Source organism: Mustela lutreola, chromosome 6 (assembly GCF_030435805.1).
Source record: "Mustela lutreola isolate mMusLut2 chromosome 6, mMusLut2.pri, whole genome shotgun sequence".
Lineage (NCBI taxonomy): Eukaryota > Metazoa > Chordata > Mammalia > Carnivora > Mustelidae > Mustela > Mustela lutreola.
In genome coordinates this window covers 112499202-112527049 of record NC_081295.1, presented here as the reverse complement: position 1 = coordinate 112527049, position 27848 = coordinate 112499202, and the positions used below count along the sequence as shown (strand labels likewise).

The window sequence follows — 27848 nt, the reverse complement described above, 5'->3', positions numbered from 1 at the left end:
TCTGGTCAGGGAGACCAAAAACTAACAAATGCATATGTTATCTTTGCAAGATAGAAAGTAGGAAGTAAAGAAACGCAGAGTAAGTAGAATGATGAAACACCAGGCTTGCTAGATAGGATGGTCAGGGACTTCTTAGCACAAGCTTTTGAGTAAACCAAACCAAACCAAATCTGCCTCCGGTACGTGAATTGTTTTACTGTTATGGCCGCTAACATTTTATAAGGCTCACTCTGCATCTTTGAAATTTGGTATTAGGTAAAGGGTCAGAACATTAGAGTTAAGACAGAAATGGAAAATAACATGGGAAAGAAAATGAAAGAGGCGAAAGAAGAAAATAGGAAGAGTCCTAATTTGCTTTGCATAGACCATTAAATGAGCAACACCACATTTCAACTTCAAGAAAAGTCTATTTGATTTGTCAAATGACTAACAGAACCCATGTTTTCAGAATATTCATTATAAAGAGAAATGCTGTGTGGCTGGGTAGGGGGTCAAATCTTAAACCTCTTGACTCCCCTCCAATACGCCTGTACATAACTCCAAGAAAATCTGGCCATAGTGTTATGAAGTCACACATCTTGTAAATAAGCAAAAACAACAGGTGTTACACATCTGTTCTTTTACCAATCTTTAGAATCTATCTTTAGTGAAGCTACAGCAGAGTCTATAAACTATTCGAGAAAACCAGCTGAAAGGCCATGCCTATAGAGCTAAATTCTAAGCCAATAATAGGACAAAAATTCCCAAGAGCTCAGAACCAGATCTAGCATGATTTCATAATTTTATTATTGAAATTGAAGTTAGTTGGCAGAAGTCTGTTGAAGCTTAGGCAAGGTGTCTGCCTTCATTATAATCTGGAGAAAGCTCTTGACGTTTACATTTTAATTATAGGCATCATCTTTAACCTAAGAACTCAAGTTAGAAATTTTAAAAACTTTATCAATTCATTCTTTATCCCTCCCAAATCAAGCTTCTTTCAAGTCTATCAAATCTACTTTTAGAACTTTTCTTTGAATCCACACCAACTTCTTCATCCTTACAAAAAATAATTTACCTCGCCTCCTTACCATTTCTGATCTGTCAAAGTGCAGCAGACTCCTAACTATGTTCCTTTCCTTCAGTTTGGTTCTGCTTGATTGTATCTCCCTACTGCTCAAGAATTCTGTAACAGTGAATCACTTAAGTGCTCTGCTTTATTAACGTTTCCTGGTGGTTTTTCATTGGCCATTTCTAAGGGAAGCTCTCAAGGCTCTCTCACAGCAGGGTCCTCAACTCATCTGACCAGTCTCATGGCCTGCTAACTCCTTCCAAATGAACTTTACACCATCAAACTCTTCATAATTCCCCAAATGTGCCAGGCTTCAGCTCATGCAGTTTTGGCTGCTGGGATGTTCTTTCATTTCTCTTTCCAATTGGTGATCATCTACTCTGTCTTCCACATGTGGTTTAAATGCCATGTCCTCTATGAAGTCTATAAGATCCATCACAGAGTTCATTTACTCACTGCCTTGCAATCCAACCGAGCTCAGAACCCACCTCTGCTTCAGCGCGGTTTACACTGCATTTTAATAACCTGCGTGCATTCTGTCTCTATATGGAATACCTTGTAGGAAAAAAAGTATCTTATCATTTGTGTTCTGTTCAAACATTAAATAATGTTTAAGCACTGGCATTTAGTAGGTGCCTGCTTGATCAATTTGTAGAATGAATATAGACTAAGGTAACACACTTTCAAAATTAAACAAATGGAGGCTCAAACTGTTAAGTAATATATCCACTATGTATTTAACATTTATAGAAGATACAGGTGGAGAATTATTGCTAAAAGAAGGTTCAGTGAACATAATTTCAGTTATTTAATGAATGCACAAAAGATAATACTACTGAATTTTTCTTCCATCACAGAAAATATATTCCCTGGTTCTTAATGTTTATAATTCCCTAAAAGTGATCAACTCTAACACACTTTCCCAAACTTCTATGTTATTTCTCCTGCCATGTCAAAACTAGTGCCTATTTCCCAGAAAGTGTCCAACCTCAAGTTCTCTTTGAATGTGCTTAACTGATTCTCTTCACCCTCAACCACTTGTTTTATTGATTCACTTCTCTGACCTATCATCTCCGTCAACTTTTCTTGGTACCATTCTCAACATCCATCATTATGAGTGCCCTACATTTTTTTTCGGATTTCAATTCTCTAGCTCCATTTCCACAGATATATCTATATCAGTGATCCAATGCCACTTAAAATTTTAAATTAACATAGATGTATATATTTTCCTTACGTATCAAGGTTTTCTAATTTTCCCATTTGAAGGGCCCTACTAACTTCATGATCTAATAATCTTACAATCTCATGATTATTTTTTATTCCTCCCAAAGAGAGGTGTCAAGACCCCGTGGGCTTCACAGATATCACGGGATATCATGGGTAAGGCCCATTATTCCCACTTTCGCACCTGCCATCTAACAATTTCCAGACTTTCTCACCTGATCGTCTCACAAAAGGCCTACAAAATAACACCCCAAAGAGTCCCTTGCCTCTCAGTTTCTCCTTTCCGATCTCTCCTTGGCAAGTGCTATCTGCTCTCCTCATCTCCGGTTTCATCCAGCTTGGATTCTCTGTCTTACCAGGCACATGACTTCTCACCCCCACCTCTAAGCCTGCACACATGCCATTCCTTCGGGCTGGAATGCCCTCTCTCTTGCTCTTCTGCTAAGCCTCTTTATTCTCTGCCTCTTTAAAATATATGACCTTAATGCAGCTTGCCTTGAATAACCCAACGCCAGTCCCATTCATTCCATTTTTTCCAGCATCCTTTTCTGGTTATATATTAGCATCTCTCTAGCCCTGCTAGTTCGTATTCCTGCTAATTTTTCATTTTTCACTTGAATTCATATTTATGATGTCAATTAGCCATATGAATATGGTTTCTTTTTTTGTTCTGTTTTTATTTAAATTCAACTAGCCAACATATAGTACATTATTAGTTTCAGATGTAGAGCTCAATAATTCATCAGTTGCATATAACATCCAGTGAGCATCACATTATGTGCCCTCCTTAATGCCCATCACCCAGTTACACCATCACCCCACCCCCTCCATCCACCTCCGTGTACAACTATGGTTTCTAGTTCCATATATTCTCTTGCACCTAAAACCATCCACTCTGTATACCCACTAGGCTTTACTGCCTGCTGGGGGAAAATGAACTATAATTTCAGCAGGAGAGATTAAACAGAAGGATCATAAAGGAGATGGAAATTTTCTATTTCTGGAGAATACCATGGGCTTCTGTCTGTTTTAGATGGTTTCCAATGATTCCGATACAGAGATAATGTCCTAACTGTGATAATGATCACATTTGGTTTTCTTTCACCTTTTTGGTTTTTCCTTGACCTTTTCATATCATGTTCAGGCTCATTCCCCTGCCCTATCACTACATCTTCTCCCTCTTTCCCAGGAAACCCCACTTAGATGTCTGGCCAGCAAGTTTAAGAGATCAGACTGAACAGAACCTCATGGAAGCACATGCCAGATAGCTCCTCCAATTTCTTCCCCTAGGGAAAGAATGAATTGTTCTACTCCTGGAAACCCCCTTCCTCCTTTCTACCCTGAAGAGATATTCCCACTCAAAGAATCCTGTCAACCTTCCTCAGGAAGAAATTTTAGGTACATTTTGCACCACCTGAACATTTAAACATCTCAATTCCTCCTTTGCAGGTGCATATCAAAAATCTCAGAGTCCTATACTCTTTCCTCACGCATCAGCAAAGAGATGCTGGAAACCACACATTTGATAAGTTGTTTTTTGGTTTGAGGTTTTCTTTTTTTTTTTTTTTCCTTTAAAAAAAAAAAAAAAAAAAAAAAAAAAAAAAAAAAAAAAAAAAAAAAAAAAAACCTCGTTAAAAATGACAGTACCGCTTGGTTTGGACTGAGAATAGTTAAGTACTATTGCTCTTTCGCTTTTTGTTGGGGGTCGGGGTAAGGAGAGATGTTGGAATTCCTCCTGAAGGTCCCAACCATGCCTGCACACACACACACACACACACCCCACCTTGTTTCTCCTCAGACTTCTCTGAGCCCAGCAGAAGATGGGACCAAACCTTCTTGGAATTGTGAATGGAAGGAGGCAGCACAAATGTTTCCTTTCCCCTTGCACTCCCCAATCTCAAGCTAGGGCTCAGGATCACTCATTGTTGCAATTTATTGGATGGTTCAATTAAAACTCTCCGCGTTCTCAGGGTTCTGGGTTCCCCTCTCTTGGATCCCCAGCCCACGGTGCCCAGAGGCTGGCAAAGAGTTCCGGTGCCTGCCTGTCTCCCAACCTCTCTGCGCTCCGGAGCCTCCTGCAACCTGGCCGGCCCACCGCCGGCTCGCCGGCTGCCTCCCTCCCTCGCCCTCCGCGGGGCAGGTTCCGCTTACGCGCCCGCCTGCTCAGAAGGAGCCCGCGTGCCCGGCGACCGCGGCGCGCTTGGTTCCGCGCCAACAAACTTCTTTGGGACCCCGCAGTGCCCTCGCTGGCTGCGCGGCGCCGCCTCCCTTCTCACGGCCACGGCGGCGTCGGCGCCGGCGCGCTTACGGCGGCGGCGGCTGGATCTCGCGGCCGAGGCGGCGGAGGCGGGGGCCCGCGTTCTCCGCGCGCCGGAGCGGGACGTTCCCGCGGCGGCCGAGGCGACGACGACGGCTGCGCTCTGTCGGGCCGCGCTGCGCGTGCTGCAGAGTCATTAAGGAGCAACGGCGGACGCCGCGACCCCGGCGGGGGCTGGGGGAGACCCAAGCGCCGGAATCTCCGCCGGCGCGGTCCTGCGAAGCTGCACTTGGGAGAAATACCCGCAGGTCGGCATAAGGAACCCCCGACCCGAGAGCTAGGCGCCGGAACCTCGGTCTTCCAGTTTATACCCCTTAACTGTCTCCTCGCTTCCAGTCGGTAACGTCTCTACACGTAGCCCCCAAAATATGACCTAGCGGCATGCATTTTTATCGAGTTTATCTGTTCTGTGCATTTAACCCATGGATATATTTTTTTCTTCTGAGTCTGTTCTCACCCGCATCAGCAGTGCTCATAGCTGTCCTTTACGAATACACGCAGCCAGAAAAGCCACCTAGAACTCAAGTAGCAAGCGTAAAGCCTGCATTACGTGAGCCTCTGAACACGAACTACATTCTGTGTAGCGTTTTAAAGTGGCCGCATCGTGCCAAACGCTCTTGGTCCCATCATGGAGCTACCTATGGGAATGCGTAACTGCAGGTGTGCATTATTCCGCTACCAAAACACATCGACATGTGCAGCACAGTTTTTACGTTTTCTGGTAAAAGCAGATGCACGCAAATGACCAGAAACACGAGCAGATGACATAGACCCGGCATGTGAGCGAGAGATCAAGTGTAAACGGCCGGTGGCAAAGCTGCGCAGCTTACCTTGAAAGCGCGTTTGAGCCCCTCAGAGGCGCAGTGGAGTCCGGCCCGGGCTGCCGCACCGCCGAGGAGTGGCCCGAGCGAGCTCCCTGCGAGTGGGGAAGGGGGACGCATCTCTGCCCTTATTAGTCTCTCCCAGTGTGACCCTCCCACTCGACGAGGACGGAGGACTCCGCAAGATAGGACTCCGCCAACTCGTGCACAGGTTTTTCCTTAATTACAACAATGTTGCCTCCGAACTAGGAATAATGCCTTTCAGGTTTATGTTTTATTAGCAGTTTCACAGATAGAATGACTGTTGGATGCAGGTGCTAGAGTGTCTCACTTTGATTATGAAGTGTCTTCAAAGTATTGTATGTGGCATACGTTCACAGGTAGATAATTGGCTTTTTAACAGTTGGGCTATAAAAAGATCTCATTTCTGTTTCATTTTTCACTTTTATGTCAGGAGTTTATGTAAAGTTAATCAAGAGATCCTTCCCGCCTTCTAATGTTCATGTGCACAGGTTAGTGTGGCATCATTTGTCTCAGAGGACATAAAACTATTTTGTGATTTTAAGTATCATGTCTTTCCATGGGTTGGTGCCATGAATCCTGGGTTTTGAACTCTTTGGGATCCCTTTGAACATGTAAAGGTAACATTTTTCTGCAGGTAAATGTGTGTGCGTGCGCGCGGGTGTGCGGGCGTGCGAGTATACACATACGCACACACACACATAATGGGGTATATATGTAGGTTTGTAGGCCTATATACATATTGTGTGTGGGTATATATTTGGACATATATCCATATATATGCACATATATACGTATACATATATTTGAAAGAAAAACAAAACCATTATAGAATTCAGAAAAATAATCAGGCATTAGAAAATGGATAAATTGGTTTAATGTTCTTTAGTTCAGTATTGCCATAGTTGGGGAAATATTATAAATTATGTTATTGATCCATAATAGTGAAAATCAGTAAGCTTAAAAGTTACCTTAAACCAGAAAAATATGCTTCACATGTCAGGGCTCATAGATCAGGTAATAAATAAAATTAAGCTGGCAAAAATTAAAAATGTTAAGAAAAAGTTTAGGAGATAGCTCATTTCCACTTCATTTAAGTGAAGCTATTGAAGTCAACTAGTGGTTTTTAAACCTGCCTTTCATTGTAATCAAAATACCTGCAGTTTTAGTCTTGTATCCCTAGTGATGCGAACCATGTTTATGCATCAGAATTTGAAACTTCTTGATGCATTTCCTCCTCATGTGATTTTCATCACTAATTTTTGGTTGACTGTGGAAAGAGGCCAAGGAGGGAGGATATCACATGAGTCATGCTGCTTGAATGACCATTTGAAAAAACGGTGATTCAAAAAACGTCATCAGACTTTTGGTGATCATTCTCTAATGTTTGGAAAAGTGCTACCCCTATTTGAACCTTTTTTTTTTTTCTTCTAAGCAATTATACTTTACCTTTCATTTGCTAGTGAATTGAAATAAGAACATCCAGGCTTTATTTCTCTGATAGTTTATCATATTCCCTTTTTACATTTAATTGGTAGTATTTAAAGTAAGGCTTTAAAACTACTTAAGAGAAAGCCTGAAATTTTGCCTCTAATCTGTGTTTTAGTACAAGTAAATCAACTGTATTTTAGTGTTATTTTTGCAAGCTTTTTAGTAATTTCATAATCCTTACGATTTTACTGTTGTAGTTTTGCTTCAATCTCAAATTGCTCCTTTCCTTACTCACAGCATTGAACTAAACAAGAGTTTGGAAGAAAGTGAGAAATGGTTCAAAATAAAAATTTTATTATCTATGGCTCACTCTGCACCAACAATCCTAGGTCAATAAATATTCCTGGTTTTTCTTTCAGGAAAGGTTTCAAATTTGGGCTGGTTTCATAATTAGAAACTATGATAACCCTAGGGTTTGGCCCTTTGAGTCACTTCTTTTCATTGAATTTTGAAGTGACTTCAAATAGAAACAGCCCGAATTGAGCACCTTTTATTTATACAACGCAAATACAATTATAAATGATCAGTTTTTCCACACACTTCTGAAGCTACTGCTGGTGAATGCACATCTGAAAATAAGAGCAGATCTGACAGGACTTTGAATTCTGGCAAACAGCTTGCAGGGCTTCTAGCGCCCGGTTTAGCTGTGTGCATGTGAGACTTTAAAAAATTAAAAAGATTTCAAAAGCAAACTGCTTTCAACATTTACCCACCATGGAAGATACAGTTAACTGTTAACTATTTTTATACCGTAAGAGGAATAAATTCCTTTTCGTACATTAAAAAAACTGTTCCATATTTGTAAATTTAAACGATGTAAAAGGAATATTGCATCCTATTTTGATAACTGTCCCATAATAAATTTAAAGAATGTACTTTTTTTTTTTCTGAGCCTCACTTCTCAATCTCCTGGGTTAACACAGCTATTTATTTTCCTTTTTCTTTCTTCTGTACCTCTGTACTCCCAGCCATGTTACTTTGCCTTTTCATTTTGTAGTTTCTTTCACTTTTCTCCTCCTTCATAGTTTCCATTTTCCAAGAAGAAAGAATTTCAGCATTGCCCCCAGCTAACTTCTTAGTTACCAAACTATAAGAGTGTTCATTCTCTATTGAATTGGCAGGGCACAGCCATACATGACTCCCATACATATCCCATGGAAATACTTCAATGCATCAATAGTGGCTGAACAGACGGTACTGTTAACTATAATTACCAAATATGACTTGTCATCGCTAGCATGCACTCCCCATTCTTTCCTTTTTACACCAGTACTACATATAATATTCTTAAGGGTAAACAGAAAGTTGGCATATCCGTTCTAATTTTTTAGTAATCATCAAAAGTAAGGACACTTACATTTTTTAAAGGCTATTTTTGCCATCGTTTCTGAAAATAATTCTCCTCACAGAGAAAATAATATTCCACTGGTGGTGGTTATGTTTGCTTCCATTCCTGGAAGACATTCTAGCTCCTCACACTGACTCAGCTTAGAAATGAGAGGAAGAGGTGATCATAGATCTGACATTCACCTAGTTTATTAGACTTACTTCCTAGGGATCAGTGACCCTGAAAGGAAATATGGTAAAAGACAAACGCCTGACTGGGGAAAATGTTTATTAATACCCATCCAGCTCTCGAAAATACTTTTATAAATGGAGACAGATAAATATCCCAATAGAAAAATAGGCAAAAGTGTGAAAAGGACATTTACAGAGGAAATACAAATGGTCAATAAACGCATGAAAAAACGTTCCATTAAATTAGTATTCAAAGCAATTAATTTCTAAAGGAATGACTTTGTCCCTACCCATTTTTCCAGGATTAGAATTGGTGATTATATACAGTGTTGGCATAAATGAAGAGTATCTTCATACTTACAGAGGAGCACAGAATAGTTGTCTTTCTGAAGGGCAGATTTGCCGTATTTACTTAAAGCTCTAAAAACTCCTTTAAAACCATTAACTGTGGTTATTTCTGAGTTATGATTATGGGAGGTTTTCATTTCTTCCTTTTGATTATTTATGATAATATAAAGTTTCTACAGTGAATATGTATTACTGTTGCAATAAAAATACAACAAACATAAACTAGTGTGGTATTTTTTCTATTGCCCACAAATTAATGAAGCAGTGGTGTTAAGAGAGCCGAGAAAATTGCCTCTCAAGTACTCTTTTCAGTCATTTCCAGCAGGAATCTTCCACGTAAAAATTAGTATGTAACTTAAAACATTTAAACTTTTTCTAGTGATTTCTCTAGGTAGCAGATATTAATTAAACCATTCATTCAACACGTTTTAAATGGCTCTTAAGCTGAGCACTGTGTCAACACGTTTTAAATGGCTCTTAAGCTGAGCACTGTGCAGTATATGAAGATAGGTTGCACGTGGGCCCCACATCCAGGAGGTTAACATTTTGTAAGAAAGACAAGGCATGTATACACATACACAATGATAATATGAAATGAAAATACAAAGTGCAAAAAAGTAGATACAAATACTGGGAATGTTCAGAGGAGGGGGGAAGCTATTAATATGTAGAAGCATGAGGGTCAACAACTTCTGGTGAGCAAGAATATATCTGTTGCTTTATCAGTCTAAATAAATCTGCATAAAAATCATCAAGAATCATAGTACCAAAAGGGGCACTGTAACTAAATAATTATTTGTGAAATGATGAGTTTACTGGTTCTATAATAAATATTCGTTGAAAGAATCAAGAGAGGGGGAAGAAAAACTCAGCAGAGAACAAACTCACCTCTCTACCTATTCTGATGAGGAAAATGAATTTCCTTTCTATACTGAGTTAAATCCTTTCCTGGGAATTCCAGGCCTGAAAGAGTGTAACCTCAGACCGCTACCCTCACACCCCTTAGATGCACAGGAGGCCACAACCAGAATAACCACTGGTAACCACAGAATGAACACACCCAGCGCTTTCTCCCTGCTCTTCCTCACCTGCCTCCAGCTGAACCTCCAGGTAGCCACCGAAATTCTGCCCACCTTCTGAAGCTTGTATCCTGTTCTCTGTAACAGGGTTTCTTCCTGTCACCAAGCTCTCTCCCACCTCTAGACAGCAGAATACTCAATTTTTAATGACACTCTACTTTCCGCTGCCTTGTTTCACACACATTCACACATTCTGTATTTGGCCCTCTGACATGACCCTAAACTCCTGGAGAACTGGAATGAAGTCTTCTCCTTTTTCAACAATAGCCAGAGCACCTAGTACAATGAATTGTTTTTTCTTAATATAATCTTCAAATATTTGTTGAAATAAGTCCTGTAGAGGTTAAGTAACTGAGAACATACAGTATTCTAATTACAAAGCATAGACTGAATCTCAGAGTTTATATGGAAAAAAAGGTTGATTTTTTGTATGCTATCTAGGGAATTAAATTATTATGCTGTTAAAGTAATCACAGGATAATTTTTTCTTACATATAACAGATTCTCAGAACAGGGATATTTATTTCCTCTGTGTCTGTCTGTGTGTGCGCGCACACGCGTGCGTGCGCAGGAGCACATGCATAGATAGCAAAGTATCAAGACAACAAGACCATTATTAGTTGAAAATGTCCCCATCATCTGTACCCTCACTCCTTTTCCACACTAAAGGTTAATTTTCATTATTGACAAAGAGAACACAACTAGTTAATCTCTTGTTACTCTTAGATCATGAAAAAGGACCTCCAGTAAAGCTTTGCTCTAACTCCTGAGTGTTTTTAAGTAAGGAACTCTTTATATGACATTTTAAAAAACTACTTCAGCATTGGCACAGTTAAATGGTCAGCTAGTACATGAATCAGGTTTATGGCTACAGAATTGTGATTCTTTTCATTGTAACGTCTTTTGGAGCATTTATTTTCAACTTAAAACTTATTTAGCTTCTATTATTCTCATGAAATCATTTTTTAAAAATCATTTGCTAAGCATGGTGCTAAGTGCTTTACATAGTTCATCTTTTTGAAATCCTTCAACAACTGTGCTGTCCTATTTTCACAGCTCAGGACTAAGGCCCTGAACCAACCCGACAGAGCCAAGATCTGCACCCAAGTCTGTCTCATTCCAATGTCCAAGCTCTTATCCACCACGCTCTGGCACATTGACTTTAATCACTTTTTCAACACAAACATTTTGCAACCCTACATCATCCTACAGACTGACTAAATGGTTGCTCAAGGTAAAGCAGAGTTCTCAAAGTTATGTGGCAACAATTTCCCTTACACGATAATAAAAGAAAGACAAAATAAAATAAGCCTATAAGTCTCTGTTTTAAGAAAAGAACCAATTTTTAGTAAGATAAAACCATGAACTACCTTAGTTGGACTTAAAATTATTGTATTTATTCAAGCAATGTGTAGCAATATGCTTTAGTCTGTGCTAAATTAAAAGAAAAAAAAATTCCAAGATAGAAAACTAGACAAAGCACTTTGCTTAGTTGACTACTCAATTAAGGCAAGGCAAGATAAATTTGACCAGACTCTGTTCTCTCTCAAAGGTGACAGATTTACCTGGTTTTCTAATACTCAACAACATTCTTGCTGTCAAATTATTTTGCCATAATCCCAGTTTTATCCATTTTAAATGTAAACTTCTATGTTTATAAAACCCCTTTCAAGTAATTATGAGAAGTCATAAAACATAGCTAGTGAAGGAACCAATGATTGTTCATAAATCTACTCTTATTTTTAAGCACTTTTGGTATGGACCAAAAACTACAGGATATTTTTTTTTCTTATATAGAGCAGCTCTTTATTTTTTTTTAAAAAGTTCATAATAACCATTAGCATTTGGATAGCCACATTAAAGTCCACTGTCTTTTATCTAAAGACTTGGTTGCACTGAATGCCAGACAGAGATAGTCTCTTGCTAATCCTGTGCCTTAATAGTGGTCACTGCTCAGCTGGTTCTGCTGTGGTGCCATTGCTCAGTTTTGACCCCAGCCTGGGGATGCTGGCCATATCAGGAGCCAGGTGCCATCTGAGGCAGAGGAAGGGTCTGTTTTCCCCATCAAGGTCTGTCTCACATCATTGGATTCTGTTAGAATGACAGTATCACAGTAGGTGACACAAGTGGTATTTTCAGGCAGTGTTTGGCTTCTTTACTCCATGTATCATCAGCTTATTGCTGTATAATCTCCTACCCCAAAAACAGTAGCAGAAAAAAATAACCATGTATTATTGTTCATGAGTCTACTGATTGAAGTTCTTCTGGTCTAGTCTGGGTTTGGCTGATATCAGTTGGGTTCTCTCGTGTCTGCCACCAGCTGGCAGGTCAGAAGAAGACTGGCTGGTAGTCAGGTGGCTCAACTGGGACAAGTCATCCCAGCCTCTACATGATCTCTCATCCTCCAAAAGGCTAGCCTAATCCAGGAGACCATCGGGATTCAAGACAGAGTGGAAGCCCACAAGGTCTCTTGAGCTTGGGCTCAGAATCCACATGGTCACTTCTACCACATCCTATTGGCCAAAGCAAGTCCCAACGCCAGGTCAGAGTTAAAACTGCCATCCCTTGAAGGGAAAAGCTTCAAAATCCCATTGCCATGAGCTCAGATATAAAAGAGCGAAGAAGTGGAGCCAATTGTGATTTTCTCTGTTTAGGAGAATACATAAAGGGTGTCTTCAATCAGCCCACCAGTGCCCACTTCCTCTAGATGCTTGTCTCTAGAAATGCCAAGAAGCAACAGCTAGTACAGCTTGGTAGGTCTTATCCCTCAGCTAATTCCAGCCCCGCTCACTTGGGGTCATGGAAACTGAAGAGAGTCTTCCCTTCACTCTCCCCAGAGGTATAGAGAACTGGGATGCATGCATGCCTACCTTCTCCTTCTTAGAAAGCCTAGAAAGTAGTTTTCCCTGTGTCCTGCTGGTGCAAGGGAATCCAGCAAACTTCCTAGCTTCAGAAATCTCAAAGGAAGAAACTTGTCTTCAGTCTTTTAGAAAGTCTCACCACACCTCACGGCAGATAGATTGGGGGTGACTAACAAGAGACTCTTCAGCAGCTCTTCATTCTTTTTCTTCTAGAAGAACTCTTTCTTTTGTATCTCCTACTACTTTGCTGGTGACAAAGACAACCAAGCCAGTTGAATACTTTTCAAACTATGAGAGGCCTGGGAAGCTAACTTACCAGAATCTTTCTTCTTTTGCACCTGGCCTTTGGAAATTTAACATCTTTTTATCTCCCTGTTTGCTGTCTCTGTTGTAATGGATATGTGATGTGATAAATAAGTTACTTGGGAAGGGAGCAAGTGACAATTTTAGATGGGATGGCCATAGTAAACCTCTCTAAATTGGTGATATTAGAGCTAAAACCTTAATGCCCAGAAGGAGCCAGCTCTGCAAAGATCAGAGGAAGGGCTCAGCTGGTGGAGAGGCTCTGGTAGGCAGAGCAGGGCCTGTTCTATGACCGTAGAAAAGGCCTTCATGCCAGGATGGGGCTGAACAACAGAGGGTGTGTAGGGGATGATGCTGTCTGGGGCCAGATACTACAGGGCCTTTTAAGCCCTCATAAAAAGTTAATATTTCACATTGTAAAAAATAGGTAAGTATTGAAGGGTTTAAGCAGGGAATGAAATGAACTAATTTTTTTTAAAGATTTTATTTATTTATTTGACAGATAGAAATCACAAGTAGACAGAGAGGCAGGCAGAGAGAGAAAAAGAGAGGAGGAAGCAGGCTCCCTGCTGAGTAGAGAGCCCGATGTGGGGCTCAATCCCAGGACCCTGGGATCATGACCTGAGCTGAAGTCAGGGCTTTAACCCACTGAGCCACCCAGGTGCCCCTAATTTTTTTGTTTTTGAAGAACCACTGTGGCTTCCCTGTGGAGAACAGGACTGTATCAAGGCAAGAGTAGAAAAATAAGACCAGTTCTGAGGCTGTTTTCAGCTACATCAAGTGTGGTAGTTGTAGAAGGAAAGAAGTAAACAAATTCAAGACATATTTTAGAAGTGAACTTGATAAGACTTGCTAAAGGGCCCAGAAAAACAGAGAACAAAGCAAGCCTGTATTTCAGGAACAGAAGGGGCCTTAAAAATACTAGGATCAATTATGGTTCTATGCCAATTTTAATCAATAAAAATGAAATAGAAGTTGCTTGATTTTCAAATGTTTATCCTTTAGGGAAAGGGGAGAAATTCCTGTATTAATGGTAGACACACTTATGTGTTGCAATTTGTATTAGAGTATGCTAAGGAAGGCTATTAGCCCCCTCAAGTGACTGACTATCACATAAAGGGCACAAGAGAGACAGGGGAGAGAAGGGGTGACCTAGAATCACACAAGCTTCTCCAAGAAGACTAAAGTGGCAAGGGCGGCTGCAAATGAAGCCAGACTTTTTTTTTTTCAACAAAAGGTATAAAAATTAATAGCTCTTTTTTGGTTCTTAAAACTGAACTGGAGTTGCTACAGCCCTGGATGTCTGCTGTCCAACCACCTTGGATAAACTGAAAAAAAGAGGCAGTAGGGAAAGGAGAAAGATTCCAGAGAGAAAACGTAAGTAACAGTCTTCTTTGCTTTTCATGAATCATACTTATAACTATGAACACAGAGATATCTACAGATGTACAGAAGTAAGAGGGAAAATTAAACACTATATTAGAGAGTATTTTATAGACTTGGTGAAATAAATCAAACTTCGAAAATCTGTGTTGACTTAGGGTTTAGGTTTCTCTTAGACTTAAGCTCCTTGCCTAACACTTGGCAAAATACGACTTTAATAATCCAGTGATTTAAATCTTGGACTTGTTTTGTTTTGTTTTGTTTGTAGGTAATATAAATGACCTTGTACATCCACACCATGTACCTCCCGAGACAGCAAGGAAGTTAATTAGGTGAGTTGCTGTGGTCTGTGCCACACTTATCAAGGCAACACCCTCAGTCCTCATAGGGAAGCTCAGCTCCATGAAAAAGATAAGGACCCATCAATATTTTGGAGACAGTGAGTTTGTTTTGGGAAAAGAGGAGGAAATAATAGCCTCCTTATGAAAAACCGATATTTATGTAATAGGTTCATATGAACAAAAGTGAATTTGAAGTAAAAATGATTCATATTTTTAAATAATTTATATAAACACATGAAAACGTAATTTTAAAATTATTTACAAACAGCAAGATGTATGCTTTAAATGATCAAAAGTGGGGTGCCTGGGTGGCTCAGTCAGTTAAATGTCTGCCTTCAGCTCAGGTCATGATCCAGGAGTCCCAGAGTCCCTGGATCGATGTGAGCCCTACACCAGGCTCCCTGTTCAGTGGGGAGTCTGCTTCTCCCTCTGCCCCTCAACCCACTCATGTGTGATCTCTTTCTCTCTCTCTCTCTCAAATAAATAAACGAATAAATAAATAAAATCTTAAAAAAATGAAAATTAAAAAAATAAATGATCAAAAGAAAATGAATTCCAAAGCCTTTCCGTGCCTTTCCTCTTAATGAATCTCTCCAAGGGCGTGGTCCGTGGGCCCGGAAAGATTTGGATAGCTCCTGCCTCTGAAACTAAGAAACTTTTCACTTGATGTTACACAGATTGGCTTAAGTATGGTGACCATACCCTTCTTTCCAAATGGGCACCCTTTCAAGAGGCTCTATGACTAATATTACAGGACAACGGGTTTAAGTCTCCATGCGAGAGCCCTAGATTTAGAGCACACAATAAACCAACGGAATGTCTACAGAGGGGAAGGGCCTAGTGTAGTTACGTTTGTATTTAGAATTTATTTTCACAAATCAGATTGGGACCTAAGTAACTATGGATCCATGCAAGCCCCCAATCACTTGCTCCAGGATGGGAAGCTTCTATGCTAGGATTGTTACTTTGTCACCTTATCTAGAGGGCTCAGGGTCAGTGTTACTATGTAATGGATCTTATAGTTCTAAAGAAACTCTCCAGATACTCACAAATATTACTGTGCTTCTCTAATCACTTTTTACCAGAGCGTGACTTGTATTTCAAGGAAAATTCAATGTCCTTTAAACATCTGTTTGTTGTGTATGTAAGGTAAGGTTACAGTTCCTAGTGCTGCTATCCAATTTCTTCATGGTTTCATATTGACACCCATATAAATAACTTAATGAGTATAACAGGTACTTTTTTATAAATAAAATTAAAACTTCAATCCTATATATTGTCAACCCATGCTGTATAAATATAATGGACTTTTAAAACGAGTATGTGTGTGTGTGTGTGCGCGCACGTGCACGTGCATACGCACTTGGGTTCTTCAGAGAATGCTGAACGCGTGATTGGGCTTAAGGAATTCTCATAAAGATAGATTGTGTACTATAAAAAAATTGGATGACATGAACAAGAGATATCAAATGCTATATAATACTAAGGAGAACACATGCCCAAATTGTCTTCTTATAAAAATGGAGCATTTATAAGTTGCAGCTGGCTTTGGTTAATACCTTGGTAATTTACAAGTTTGGAGCATTTGGTTTTGTGTTTTATTTGGAGATGAAAGAAAAGAAATAGAATATTTATTCATCAAATAATCAAGAGGTTCTAAGGACATAGAACTTTGTACATGGTAGGATGTACACAAAATATATATGTATATAAACATACAAGCATATATTTTATACGATAAATATATATTGAGTTCTGTAAGCTGTTTTTAATTCTTAGAAAACATTAACAGGGCAGAAAAGATCTCATGTTCTTTACATGAATTGTGATGGAAAAGTTAATTGAGATGAAGATAGCTACAGATCCACCAATACTTCTGGCTTAACCCATTGTAGCTATGTATAAGGATTCTTCTAGGTGAGAGAGTATTTGTGAATAATATTCTGCAAATATTATCCCCTAAAGGCTCAGAAAAGTTGAAAACCTCCTCAAAATGCTTTCTTATTATACATTCAACATTCTTTCATTCAACAAATACTTAGAGTGACACCAGGTGAGCCTCTGTTGTAGCCATTTAATGGATACAAAAGTGAACAAAATGAATGGTCTTCCCTCTTTATGCTTGTATCCCAAGGAAAGAGATGGTTAGCAACTAGAGAGTAAGTGAATAGTATATATTATGTCAGATGGTGAAAATGAAGCAAGGAAGGAGATAGTACCCAGGTGGATGGTGAGGATAAGGCAGAGCACAGGTTACTATATTATAAAGAGTGCCAGAGACCTCTCTGGAAAAGTAACATCTGAGTAGAAACCTGAAAGAAGTAAGGGAATGAATTATGGAGACACCTGGGGTGAGGAAGGGGAGAAGTTTTCAGACAAAAGGAAAAGTTCAGTGCAAAAGTCCTGACTTGGAAATAGGCTTTACATATTCAATGCACACCAAAAATGCCAGTGATGCTGAAATGGAGCAACGGCAGGGAGAGAAGTAGGCGGTGACATCTGAGAGTCTGGGTTGCTTCGGGTAACGGCTGCAGGGTAGTCTACTGTGGAAGATATGCTGGCAGTAGAAAGAGGTGTTCATTTGAAGAATATTGGACATTTTAAAAGAAACTTCTCTACTCTATTTTGGTCTATTTATCCTATTAACTTCTTTCTAGACTCTTTATTTCTCATGCTGGTGATAAAAATATGTCATCTTCAGGCTATGTGTGTAAAATAAGATTTCTGAAATAACTTCACTTTGCTGAGATTTTTTTTAATTTACTTTTTGGCAAATGATACAGCATCCCCTCGCTGAAGTGTCTTTCAGAGGGAAAAAAAAAATAAAAAGCAAGGACATTTATTCCATTTCTGGAAATCATGATATGTTTAGCTGCTAGACAAGTGAAAGATTTTCTGGCCAATCTGCTATGTAAAGGAAAAACATTCTTTCTTTCTCTCCTGTATTTGTGTGTGACTGTGTATATGTAATATGTATATCTGTATTTTTAAAACAATATATTCTTAGCTCATGAAGAACCTAACCCTGTCTCAAACTGTATAGAATCTTTAAAAATTCTCTACTTTTCAGCAGGTGAGCTATGGATTGATGGGGAAGATACTGGATATTTTCCTGTAGGGTTAAGAAAAGTGCCAAAGAGGAAGGAAAAATAAAACCTCCAGAACTAAAAAATATTTCTTACTCATAAATGATATGTATGTATGTATATCCAGATCTTTTTCTATATAGTTGTGTAATTGAGCTTACAGATTTTCAATTGTCTGTGAGACAATTTTTTTTTTTCTGCTCTTAAGCTTAAAACCTTAGGCATCATAGAGTAATGGTTAAAAGCTTTGGGGACAGACAGACCTGAATTTGAATTCCACTTTTGCCATTTTTGGGTAGGGCGACTAATCTCACTCTATTTTTTTTTTAATTTAAATTCTAGTTAGTTAATATATTGTGTAATATTGGTTTCAGAAGTAGATAACCTCACAGAGAAACTAACTAAATAACCACCTTACAGAGAAATTTACTATTATCTGATGTTGTAAATACGGAACATTCAAAACAGTATCTAATATGTACTAATGCTTGAAGGAGCATAGTTAATATCATTTCTTAACTCTTCCCTATTCTCTTGGTTCCTGTGTTTAGCCATTCACCATTTTATATTAACCCTTTAACAGCAAGAACATGAGTTCTGCCTTTTTTCTGTGTCTCTAATACAATGAACTGAATCACCCTTTTATTCATTCATTCATTCAATAAGTATGGAGCACATGCTCTGCATCAGGGACTATGCTAGGAGACAAAGAGAGCAGTGAAAAAGATGAAAAATTGCCTTTAAGCTTTCTATCTAAATAGTCTGCCTTGAATACTAAATTTAGGTAAGAGTTCCCCTCAGTATCTAGCACAGGGCCAAACACTGAGGATCTTCCAAAATAACCATAGATTTAGTCTTGTAGAATTAGGAAAGAACCTAGAGATAATCCTGTATAAACCCCTTACTTTTAAATAAAAGTTTGTGGCTAAGCATAGCTCAATATCGTAAGGTGATGCTTCGAGTAGTATTAACAAGGTAGTTTTATTTTTCACAATAACAGATCCTTTATTTGAAAGACGAGAAACATTGACATAAGACTTCTTATTGTTCAGTGTTAGAAAAGTTGTTAGACTTAAAGGTGGGAGGGACTGGAAGATATTGTAGTTAGCAGACATGTAATTACAAATACATGTCCAAGAAATTAGATGTAAAGATGGAGAATTTTAAATGGAAAATTAATTAAATGAAAAGTAATCAAGTAGAAATTCTAGAGGGGAGAAAAAGCCCACAATAATTGAAGTTAGTTCAATAAATGGGCTTAATTAGACACAATGGAAGAGAAGATTGGTGAAACTGGAAGAAGTCGGTAGAAATAACCAGATGGAAGAATGAAGACTAATGAATGGAATATAGTTAGAAAGTCATCTGGACAAAATGAAATAGCTAACATATATGTAATTAGAGTCTCGGAATAAAAGGGTATGGAGAATATGCCAATAGTTTATTTGAAGATATAATGACCAGTATTTTTCCAAGATGGCTGAAAGATAAAAAACTACAGGTTCAGGTAGTGCTACAAAGCTTTAGGGGCCAAGAAGGGTTATAAAACCTAAAGTATAAATGCAAAGAAAAAAAAAGAAAACTACACCCATGAACATCATACTGCAGATTGAATAACCAACTCCCAACAGGTTTTTAATAATATATATTTTGTGCAAAGCACTGTGTAGTTAAAAAGTAGAGAATTTATAATTAGAGAGCATCTTAAAATTAAAAGTTACATTAAATAGGAAGAAAATTTCACCCATTTTTTAATCAGTTTATTTTTTGTGCACTTTTTAAAAATATTTGTTTATCATCTGGTGATTAGTATATTTTACTACGTTATCTTCTAAAATTTTTATTTTTAGGTCTATAATCAAATCAGAATTGAGTTTAAAAAAATGTGGTGTCAGCATCAGGGAAATACAAATCAAAACCACAATGAGATACCATCTCACACCAGTCAGAATGGCTAACATTAACAAGTCAGGAAATGACAGATGCTGGTGAGGATGCGGAGAAAGAGGAACCCTCCTATACTGTTGGTGGGAACACAAGCTGGTGCAACCACTCTGGAAAACAGCATGGAGGTTCCTCAAAAAGTTGAAAAATGAGCTACCCTATAACCTAGCAATTGCACTACTGGATATTTACTCTATAAAGATACAAATGTAGTGATCTGAAGGGGCACCTGCACCCGAATGTTTATAGCAGCTATGTCCACAATAGCCAAACTATGGAAAGAACCTAGATGTCCATCAACAGATGAATGGATAAAGGAGAAATGCATAGAATACTATGCAGCCATCAAAAGAAATGGAATCTTGCCATTTGTGATGACGTGGATAGAACTAGAGGGTATTATGCTTATCAAAATAAGTAATTCAGAGAAAGACAATTAGCATATGATCTCCATGATATGAGGAAGTTGAGAGGCAATGTGAAGGGTTTGGGGGGGGGGGTAAGAAAAGAATAAATGAAACAAGATGGGATTGGGAGGGAGACAAACCATAAGGGACTCTTAATCTCACAAAACAAACTGAGGGGGATAGGGAGAGGGTGGTGGGGTTATGGACATTGGGAAAGTTATATCTATGAAGTGTATAAACCTGGCGATTCACAGACCTGTATCCCTGGGGCTAATAATACATTATATGTTAATAAAAAAATAAAAAATAAACAAAAACAAAAAAAATGTGGTGTCATGTAGGAGCTACCTCCTCATCATGTATTGAAACCATGTTTTGATATTCTCTTCTCCACTTCCCTGCATGCCACTTTTGACATAACTCATACATACACAGGCTTGTCTCTAGGGCCTCTATTCTGCTCTATTTGTCTCTCTTTTCTTTTTTTAAGATTTTTATTTATTTATTTTAGAAAGAGAGAGTGAGCAAGAGAACACAAGCAGGCAATGGGCAGAAGAGAGGTTGGAGCAGACTTCCTCCTAAGCAGGGAGCCCAACCTGGGGTTGGATCTGGGAACTCTGGGATCTGAGCTGAGCTGAAGGCAGGCACTTCACCGATTGAGTCATGCAGGAGCCCCTATTTGTCTATCTTTACATGCATACCTCACAGTCTTAATTAATAAGTCTTAATTACTGTAGGTTTACAATAAACCTTGATATTTGGAAGTAAGTCCAATTTTTATCATCTTCTGTAAGATTTCTTTGGTTCTTTTCATTTCGCTATACATTTTGGAATCTACTTGTTGATTGATACATGTTTAAAAAATAACTTCTGAGATTTCGATTGAAATAACATTGAAATGGGTTAATTTGTCAGAAACTGGTATCTTTACATTAGCAAATTTACAAAGTCATAAACATGGTGTATACCTTCATTTATTTAAGGATTTTTAAAGTGCCTCTATAATGTTTTATAATTTTTGGTATAGAAGTTACACAACTTATTAAAATTATTCTTTTGTATTTTATGTTTCTATTTCTATTTATAAATGATTTTTAAAAGAAAATTTCATTTGATATATTACATGCTGCCAGTATAGAAATACAAATAATGTTTATACACTGATCAGTGGCATTGCTAAATTCACTTAATTCTAGCAGTATATGAAAATTATTTTGAATTTTCTATCATTCAATTATGTTATCTATGAAAAAGGAGAGTTCTATTTATTTCTCTTTACTCCTTATATGCTTTATTTCTTTCTTTCCTTCTTTAATCAAGTATTCCAAAATCCCATTTCCCTTTTGTTATTCCATTTGTTACATATTGTTTTGTTGTTCTTCTATTAGATATCCTGGAGATTTCAACATAAATACTAATTAGAGTCTCATGAAGTTTTGTCCTTTTACTACCTCTCACATAATTCAATAACCTCTTTTGTATGTCTGCATATATAATGGAAAAAATAAACAAGTGGATAGAGCTGAATAGATTTTGACTGACAAAACCAAATGTAATGTATTTTTTCGTTCACTATATGTATAATTAAATTTATATATTTTATAGATGAGTGTATATTATATATCATTAAGTAGAGCACACAAAAATATACTAAGCAAAAAATGAGTGACCTTTGCTTTATATTTAATGTAACTTTTCATTAAAAATTTTCTCTTGGGGGCTGCCTGGTGGCTCAGTTGGTTACACATCTGCCTTCAGCTCAGGTCGTGATCCTAAAAATGTGTTGAGTGTTGGCTATTTTATCTTTTGTTGTTGTTGTTCATTGGCCCTTTCTTTTTTCTATAACTTTTCCAAAATTCATGAAATATTTTAAGCATGTAACAAACTTTTAAAATGCATTATTTATAGTCTTGTTTATAAGTTCACCAGCCAGTGATGTTTTATTTCCATATAATCTTTGCAACAATATTTTGAAAGAAATCTAAAACTAAATCTCTCTTTATGCTCATTATTTATAAACTATAGATCATAGAATTTTAGAGTTTGAAAGGCTTGAACAGATTGTACCAGATGATATCTGCAGTGAGGAAAACTAAGGTCTAGAGACATTTAGTTCTGTCCCCATAGTCACAAGCATGATAATGTTGTGGCCAAGAGAGAAGGCACGGTTTTTTTAATACCCAGAATAGTGCTTTCTTTCTTTATACATTTCAACCATGAATAAAAATTCATATCCACATTTTAGATATTTGGAAAACAAAACAAAACAAATGCCTGACACCCCCCTCATTCCAAAATAATCCTATTTTTAATATAAATTTGCTATTAAATATAATAATAATATAAATAATGTTAAAATGACTTTTTTTTTTCCTTTAAGCTTGGAAACAGATATTTTGTCCTGGTTCTTTTTTTTTTTTTAAGATTTTATTTGTTTAATTGACAGAGAGATACAGCGAGAGGGAACACATGCAGGGGGAGTGGGAGAGGGAAGAAGCAGACATCCTGCTGAGCAGGGATCCCAACGTGGGGCTCGAACCCAGGACTTCAGCATCATGACCCCAGCTGAAGGCAGATGCTTAATGACTGAGCCATCCAGGCCCCCCTGTCCTGGTTCTAATAAACTATATTTGTACTGCCTACATAATATTCCAAAAATTAGTTGTAGTTAATCATTCTCCTACTTTAGAAGGTTTAGTTGTTTCCTCTTCTCATCTACTAGAAACACAATGAACATATTTGTGAAACTGGAGTTTTACACAATTGAGATTTTTTTCATAAGTTATGGTCCCCAAAATTTCCATCTTCTTATGACCCTTGATGTATACTGCCAAACTACCCAAACGTTTACAATATCATCAGCAATATAAAACATGCTATTTCAATAATGAGAAAAGGTCCTTTTTAAAAATTTTAATTCCAGTAAAGTTAACATATAGTGTGGTATTAGTTCCGGGTGTACAATATGGTGATTCAACAAATCTATACATTACTCAGTGCTCATGAAGATAAGTACTCTTAATCCCCATCACCTATTTCACCCATCCCTACTCACCTCCCCTCTGGTAACCATCTGTTTGTTCTCTATAGTTAAGAGTCTGTTTTTTGGTTGGTCTCTCTCTGTCTCTTTTTTTATCCTTTGTTTTATTTCCTAAATTCCATGTATGTGTGAATTCATATGGTATTTTTATTTACCAAAAAAATTAATGTGATTTGTCTTCACTGAAAATAAAGCATATATTTTCCATGTTTATTCTTGTTTTTCCTCTTTTGTAAATTTTCTGTTCAGATCCTTTTTCTAGGCATATATTTTAGTGGGTTTTTTGCCCTATGTGTTCTTTTTATCTATTGATCGATTGATCAAACTGATCTATTTTCTATAAACAGGATATAATTTCTGCATCTGCTATATTTGCTGAATGTTTTTTCTACTTTCTGCTTTAGCCTTTACTACTATGTCTATCACAAAATAAACTAGTTATAAAAAATTAGTCTTTACTAAATTTACCTAGAGCATGAGGCAAGTAATAGCTATTATGACTAGTAGATTTTCCTTTTTCTCATTTTATACAATGATCTGAAAATGCTTTTGAGTGTTCTTTTTGAAGATATCATTCTTCAGTTGTATCATAGTAGAGTTTATGAGGTTCAAGTTCACCATTATAAAGTTTCAACATCACACAAAAGTCCCAGGCAAATATCTATGAGTAAATTAACTAGACCTTTGCCAGTATGAATAGCATGGATTTACAGTCAAACTAATTCGTTTATGAGTGCTACAGAGTTGCAAATTTATACATATCACCATTTGGATGTATATATAATGCAATTTCTTCATTTCTCTATAACAGATCTAATTTTTATGACCACACTTACACTTACCAGGAAGTATGTTTAAAATACTAAATTTAGCCCAATCTGACTCAAACATTAGTCAATCCAACTATCTGAACAAACTTTGAGTATAATCCTAAATAACCCTGCAAGCATTTCTCATTTTCTTTCCTCTATTTCTCCTCCAGATGGCATTTGGATGTGAAGGAGAGAAGTGTAAACCACCTCATGGCATTGGGAAAGAGAGGAAAACTGGCCTTAATGCGGGGCCTTGGATGTCCACTGACTGACCAAACACTAAAGTTGGTTTGTCATTTATTGATTATGATAGCAAAAATTTTTTAAAAACCAGTTCAACATGGGCACCTAAGAATACAGACACCGGCTATAAACAGCCAGTACAGTCATACTATGCATGTTGGATGAATCACAGCTCTGCACCTGCTGCTAATGTCTGATGCTAATAAATCCCTTGTCTATCCCATCTTGGCTTAGTTAGGATCCATTGGCTTCTTCCAGCTGACAAGGTTTCTCTAATCTTGTACTGAAAATCCCTGTCCTGCCTTTGACTCTGCAGCTCTCTGCACAAATGCCTGAACAAAAGGGGCACGCTTTTCGCTATTATCATTACCTCTTCCTACCAGAGAAGTCATCTCCCTTCCTCTGTCTCTGTCTGAAACTATAATGGTTAACTTCATATTGGGAGAGAAAAACGGCTTACCAATAAGGGGGGAAATCAGGAATTCATTAAAAAATATAGTATACTTATATCACATGCAATGACAAAATAAGAAAAGGGGTGTCATAGAAAGACTAGAATAATTGAACCTAAAATATGCCTTAAAATAATGAATTAAAGTTCTTAAAATCTTTGTTTCCTTCATGTCAGTTGTGGTAAGAGGTAATTCCTTGTAAATTTGTTACCAAAGTCTCTATCTGTCCTTCATTCTGATACAATAAAAATCAAGATGAACTTACCTTCTCAATGCTAGTCATTTATAAATCAAATCAAGTATCATATGTGGAAAGATACTGAACTAGTAGAAGTCATTCAGCAGTGAGTAGACTAAAAGGACCTGAAGTTGAGGGTAAGATAGACATTGATTGCTTTTTCCCATTCAGCTTCTTTCCTCTGGTAATATAATATGATTTTCCTTTCAGGAACCAGCACTTCCCTGCTCTCAGTTTATGTAGGTTGGTGGGAGGGGACAGTAGCTCTCTGATCCAGGAGTGGGCATGTGACCTTGCACAATGAACATATTCCATCTCCTTTTCCCCAAGAACATGTACATGATCCATGTCATCCAATGATACTTATTAGCATTGAGATTTTATTGGAACAATTGATAAGAGAATCCCCTTTTCACTGGAATAGTTCGCAGTACCTATAGTTGCTGGAGGCCACCTCAGGTAGACAGGTAGTTAACTTGATGAGTACAATCAGCACAAAGCAAATTATAGCTGGGAAATGAAAGAGATATCTCTTGAGCATCTGAATTAAGCAATTCCTGGAGAAGGACCTAACCCTCGAGTTTTCCATGATGTTAGTCAATGAATTCCCTTTGCATTTTTGTTAATGTGAATTTAAATTTTTGTTACTTTTCAACAAACAGACTGCTGGATGATATAGATGGTAATGCTTCTACATCATATCACACCATTACCAAAAATTATCTGTCTCTTTATACTGTATTTAAATTCTTTCCAGAGGACTAAAGTTAGATGTGTTCAGAAATATTTTATATGCCATTGATGCATGTAAGAAAAATAAAGTTTGTTTTTATTATCTCTCAAGAGATATTATTGTAATTGGGTAAAGAATAGTGCCCTGCAGATTGTGCATATATAACAATTAAAAAACCAAACAAACCAAAGAGAGCAAGTGGGAACAACTTGACCAGAAATTGCATATTAACTTCTGCCAGCCATCTCATTTCAAGTGCCAAAAGGCAATAATTTTTTGCTACTTCAAATATAAATGCATGTCTAAGAATAGAAATTCCAACATTAGTAGGCATAGTCCCTTGTAATATTTTAAATATGATAGGAAAATTAAATTACATTTAAAATATATGATGGTAGGCCAATCGAAGACTTGAAAGCCTTTAGTAGTATTTGCTTACAAATTATCTAAAAATTTTATTCTAGTGTTTCTATATATTCCTAACATATATTTATCTATAATATATAGTATATAACTAGTATATATGATATTTATATTTTTATAAATTTAATTTTTATTTTTCATATTCCTAGAAGATTACAGGCCAACTTATTAATTTTTAACAGCAACTTCAGCCTTTAACCATTATAAAAATTACCTAGATTGGGGTTTCTATAAATTCTGCAAAAGTAAAGATTTTCATTTTCAATAATATAGCCATGAAGACATGTGCAGCTTCCAGAAAAATGTTAAGGTTCTGGAGTGTCTCAAAAATACATACACTTAGCTTACAAATATATTATGCTTCAGAGGAAAGAGGCAAAAACATATGCCTTCTACTTTTGGGATTTTGGGGGGTGACTATTAATATAGTTATATCATTACTAAAATTTTTTTTAATAGGCTCAATGCATGCACCATGTAAATGTAACATGTCCATTATGGATCCAACTATCCACATGGTTTTGCAAATTAGATATGCTAGACCTGTTTCAAAGTTGTGCATAACAATTCTGAGAAGTCTCATTAGGAACAAAAATAGAAAAATTTCACAGCTCCTTATGGCTATTTATACTTTTGAAAAATAACAAAAGGAATCAAGGTTTTAATAAAATGGAAATTGAGTATGCTATCATCAAAATTTTAATATGTGGAAGCTAGCTAGCACTATAAAAATAAACCAAATTTAAAACAGTCTTTTAAAAAAATATTTATTTACTTATTTAAGAGAGAGAGAGAGAGTGTGTACATGTGCATGCAGGTGGGGAGAGGGAAGGGCAGAGGAGAGGGAGAGAGAGTCTTAAGCAGACTCCACACTAAGCAAGGAGTTCAGCTGGGAGCTTGGGGCTCAGTCTCGAGACCCTGAGATCACAACCTGAGCTGAAACCAAGTGTTGGGCACTTACCCAACTGTGCCACCCAGGCACCCCGAAACTGAGGCTTTTATTATTTCAAGAAATATATTTATATTTGGAATATATATATTATTAAATATTAATAATACACACATACACACATATAGACTAAACATTGAATGTCTAAATTCCTTAAGAAAGCAACACCACTGCTTTCTTCTTATTCCATGTAATTTAGTTGGCAATATATGATAAACAATAACTTCACATCTTTCTTTAATAAAAATTGACTGTCAGAGTTGGAACTTTCTTTTGTGAATCATTGATATAAACAAAACTTTTTGACTTTACAAGTTATACTCCTTTGAAGCAGCAATTTTGTACTACCTCCAATTTTAAGCTTTCTTTAAAAATATTTAAAAGCATAAGAAAAGACAGCATTTTGTTTTTATGGATTCTATGTGTGTATGTTAAACACCATCCTGAAACTTTAAATAAAAATATATCCACCCTATTGTTTTTTATCCAAGCCAAAATGTTAAAAGAAACAAAACATTTCAAATGAAACTTGTTTCTTTGCCCACACTTTTAGCATAAGTGTAAAGTGAAAATCATCTGCTTGTCTAAAATGTTGGTGAGAGCCTTTATTTTTATTTTTAATTTTTTAGTTTAGTGAAATTTTTCTCATGTAACCCAAGCCTCCTTGACTCACAGGAAGCTATCTGGTGATGCAGAAAGAGCATGGATCTGGGAATTCACCATATGCTAATATGATTACCCTTTACCATTGTACCCTTTTGGC

At 37.2% G+C, this 27848-nt stretch overlaps 1 protein-coding gene and 1 long non-coding RNA gene across 5 annotated transcripts in view; one reads left to right on the top strand and one right to left on the bottom strand.

Annotated features, from left to right (window-relative positions):
• COL19A1 (collagen type XIX alpha 1 chain) overlaps positions 1 to 5524 on the bottom strand; it is a 323109-nt gene extending 317585 nt beyond the window's left edge. For 3 of the 4 annotated variants that reach the window (XM_059178370.1, XM_059178372.1, XM_059178373.1), the window contains exon 1: positions 5050 to 5129. In XM_059178370.1, the coding sequence (XP_059034353.1) occupies positions 5050 to 5055 (6 nt within the window). In that variant the 5' untranslated portion in view covers positions 5056 to 5129. Of the gene's footprint in view, positions 1 to 5049; positions 5130 to 5422 lie in introns of those variants that run through there. The other variant, XM_059178371.1, reaches the window with a different exon arrangement.
• Positions 5525 to 13725: 8201 nt separating this feature from the next.
• On the top strand, positions 13726 to 25006 carry LOC131833221 (uncharacterized). The gene is made up of 3 exons (XR_009354360.1): positions 13726 to 14411; positions 14686 to 14749; positions 24218 to 25006. It is a non-coding gene; the product is annotated as an uncharacterized LOC131833221 (long non-coding RNA).
• Positions 25007 to 27848: the final 2842 nt, after the last annotated feature.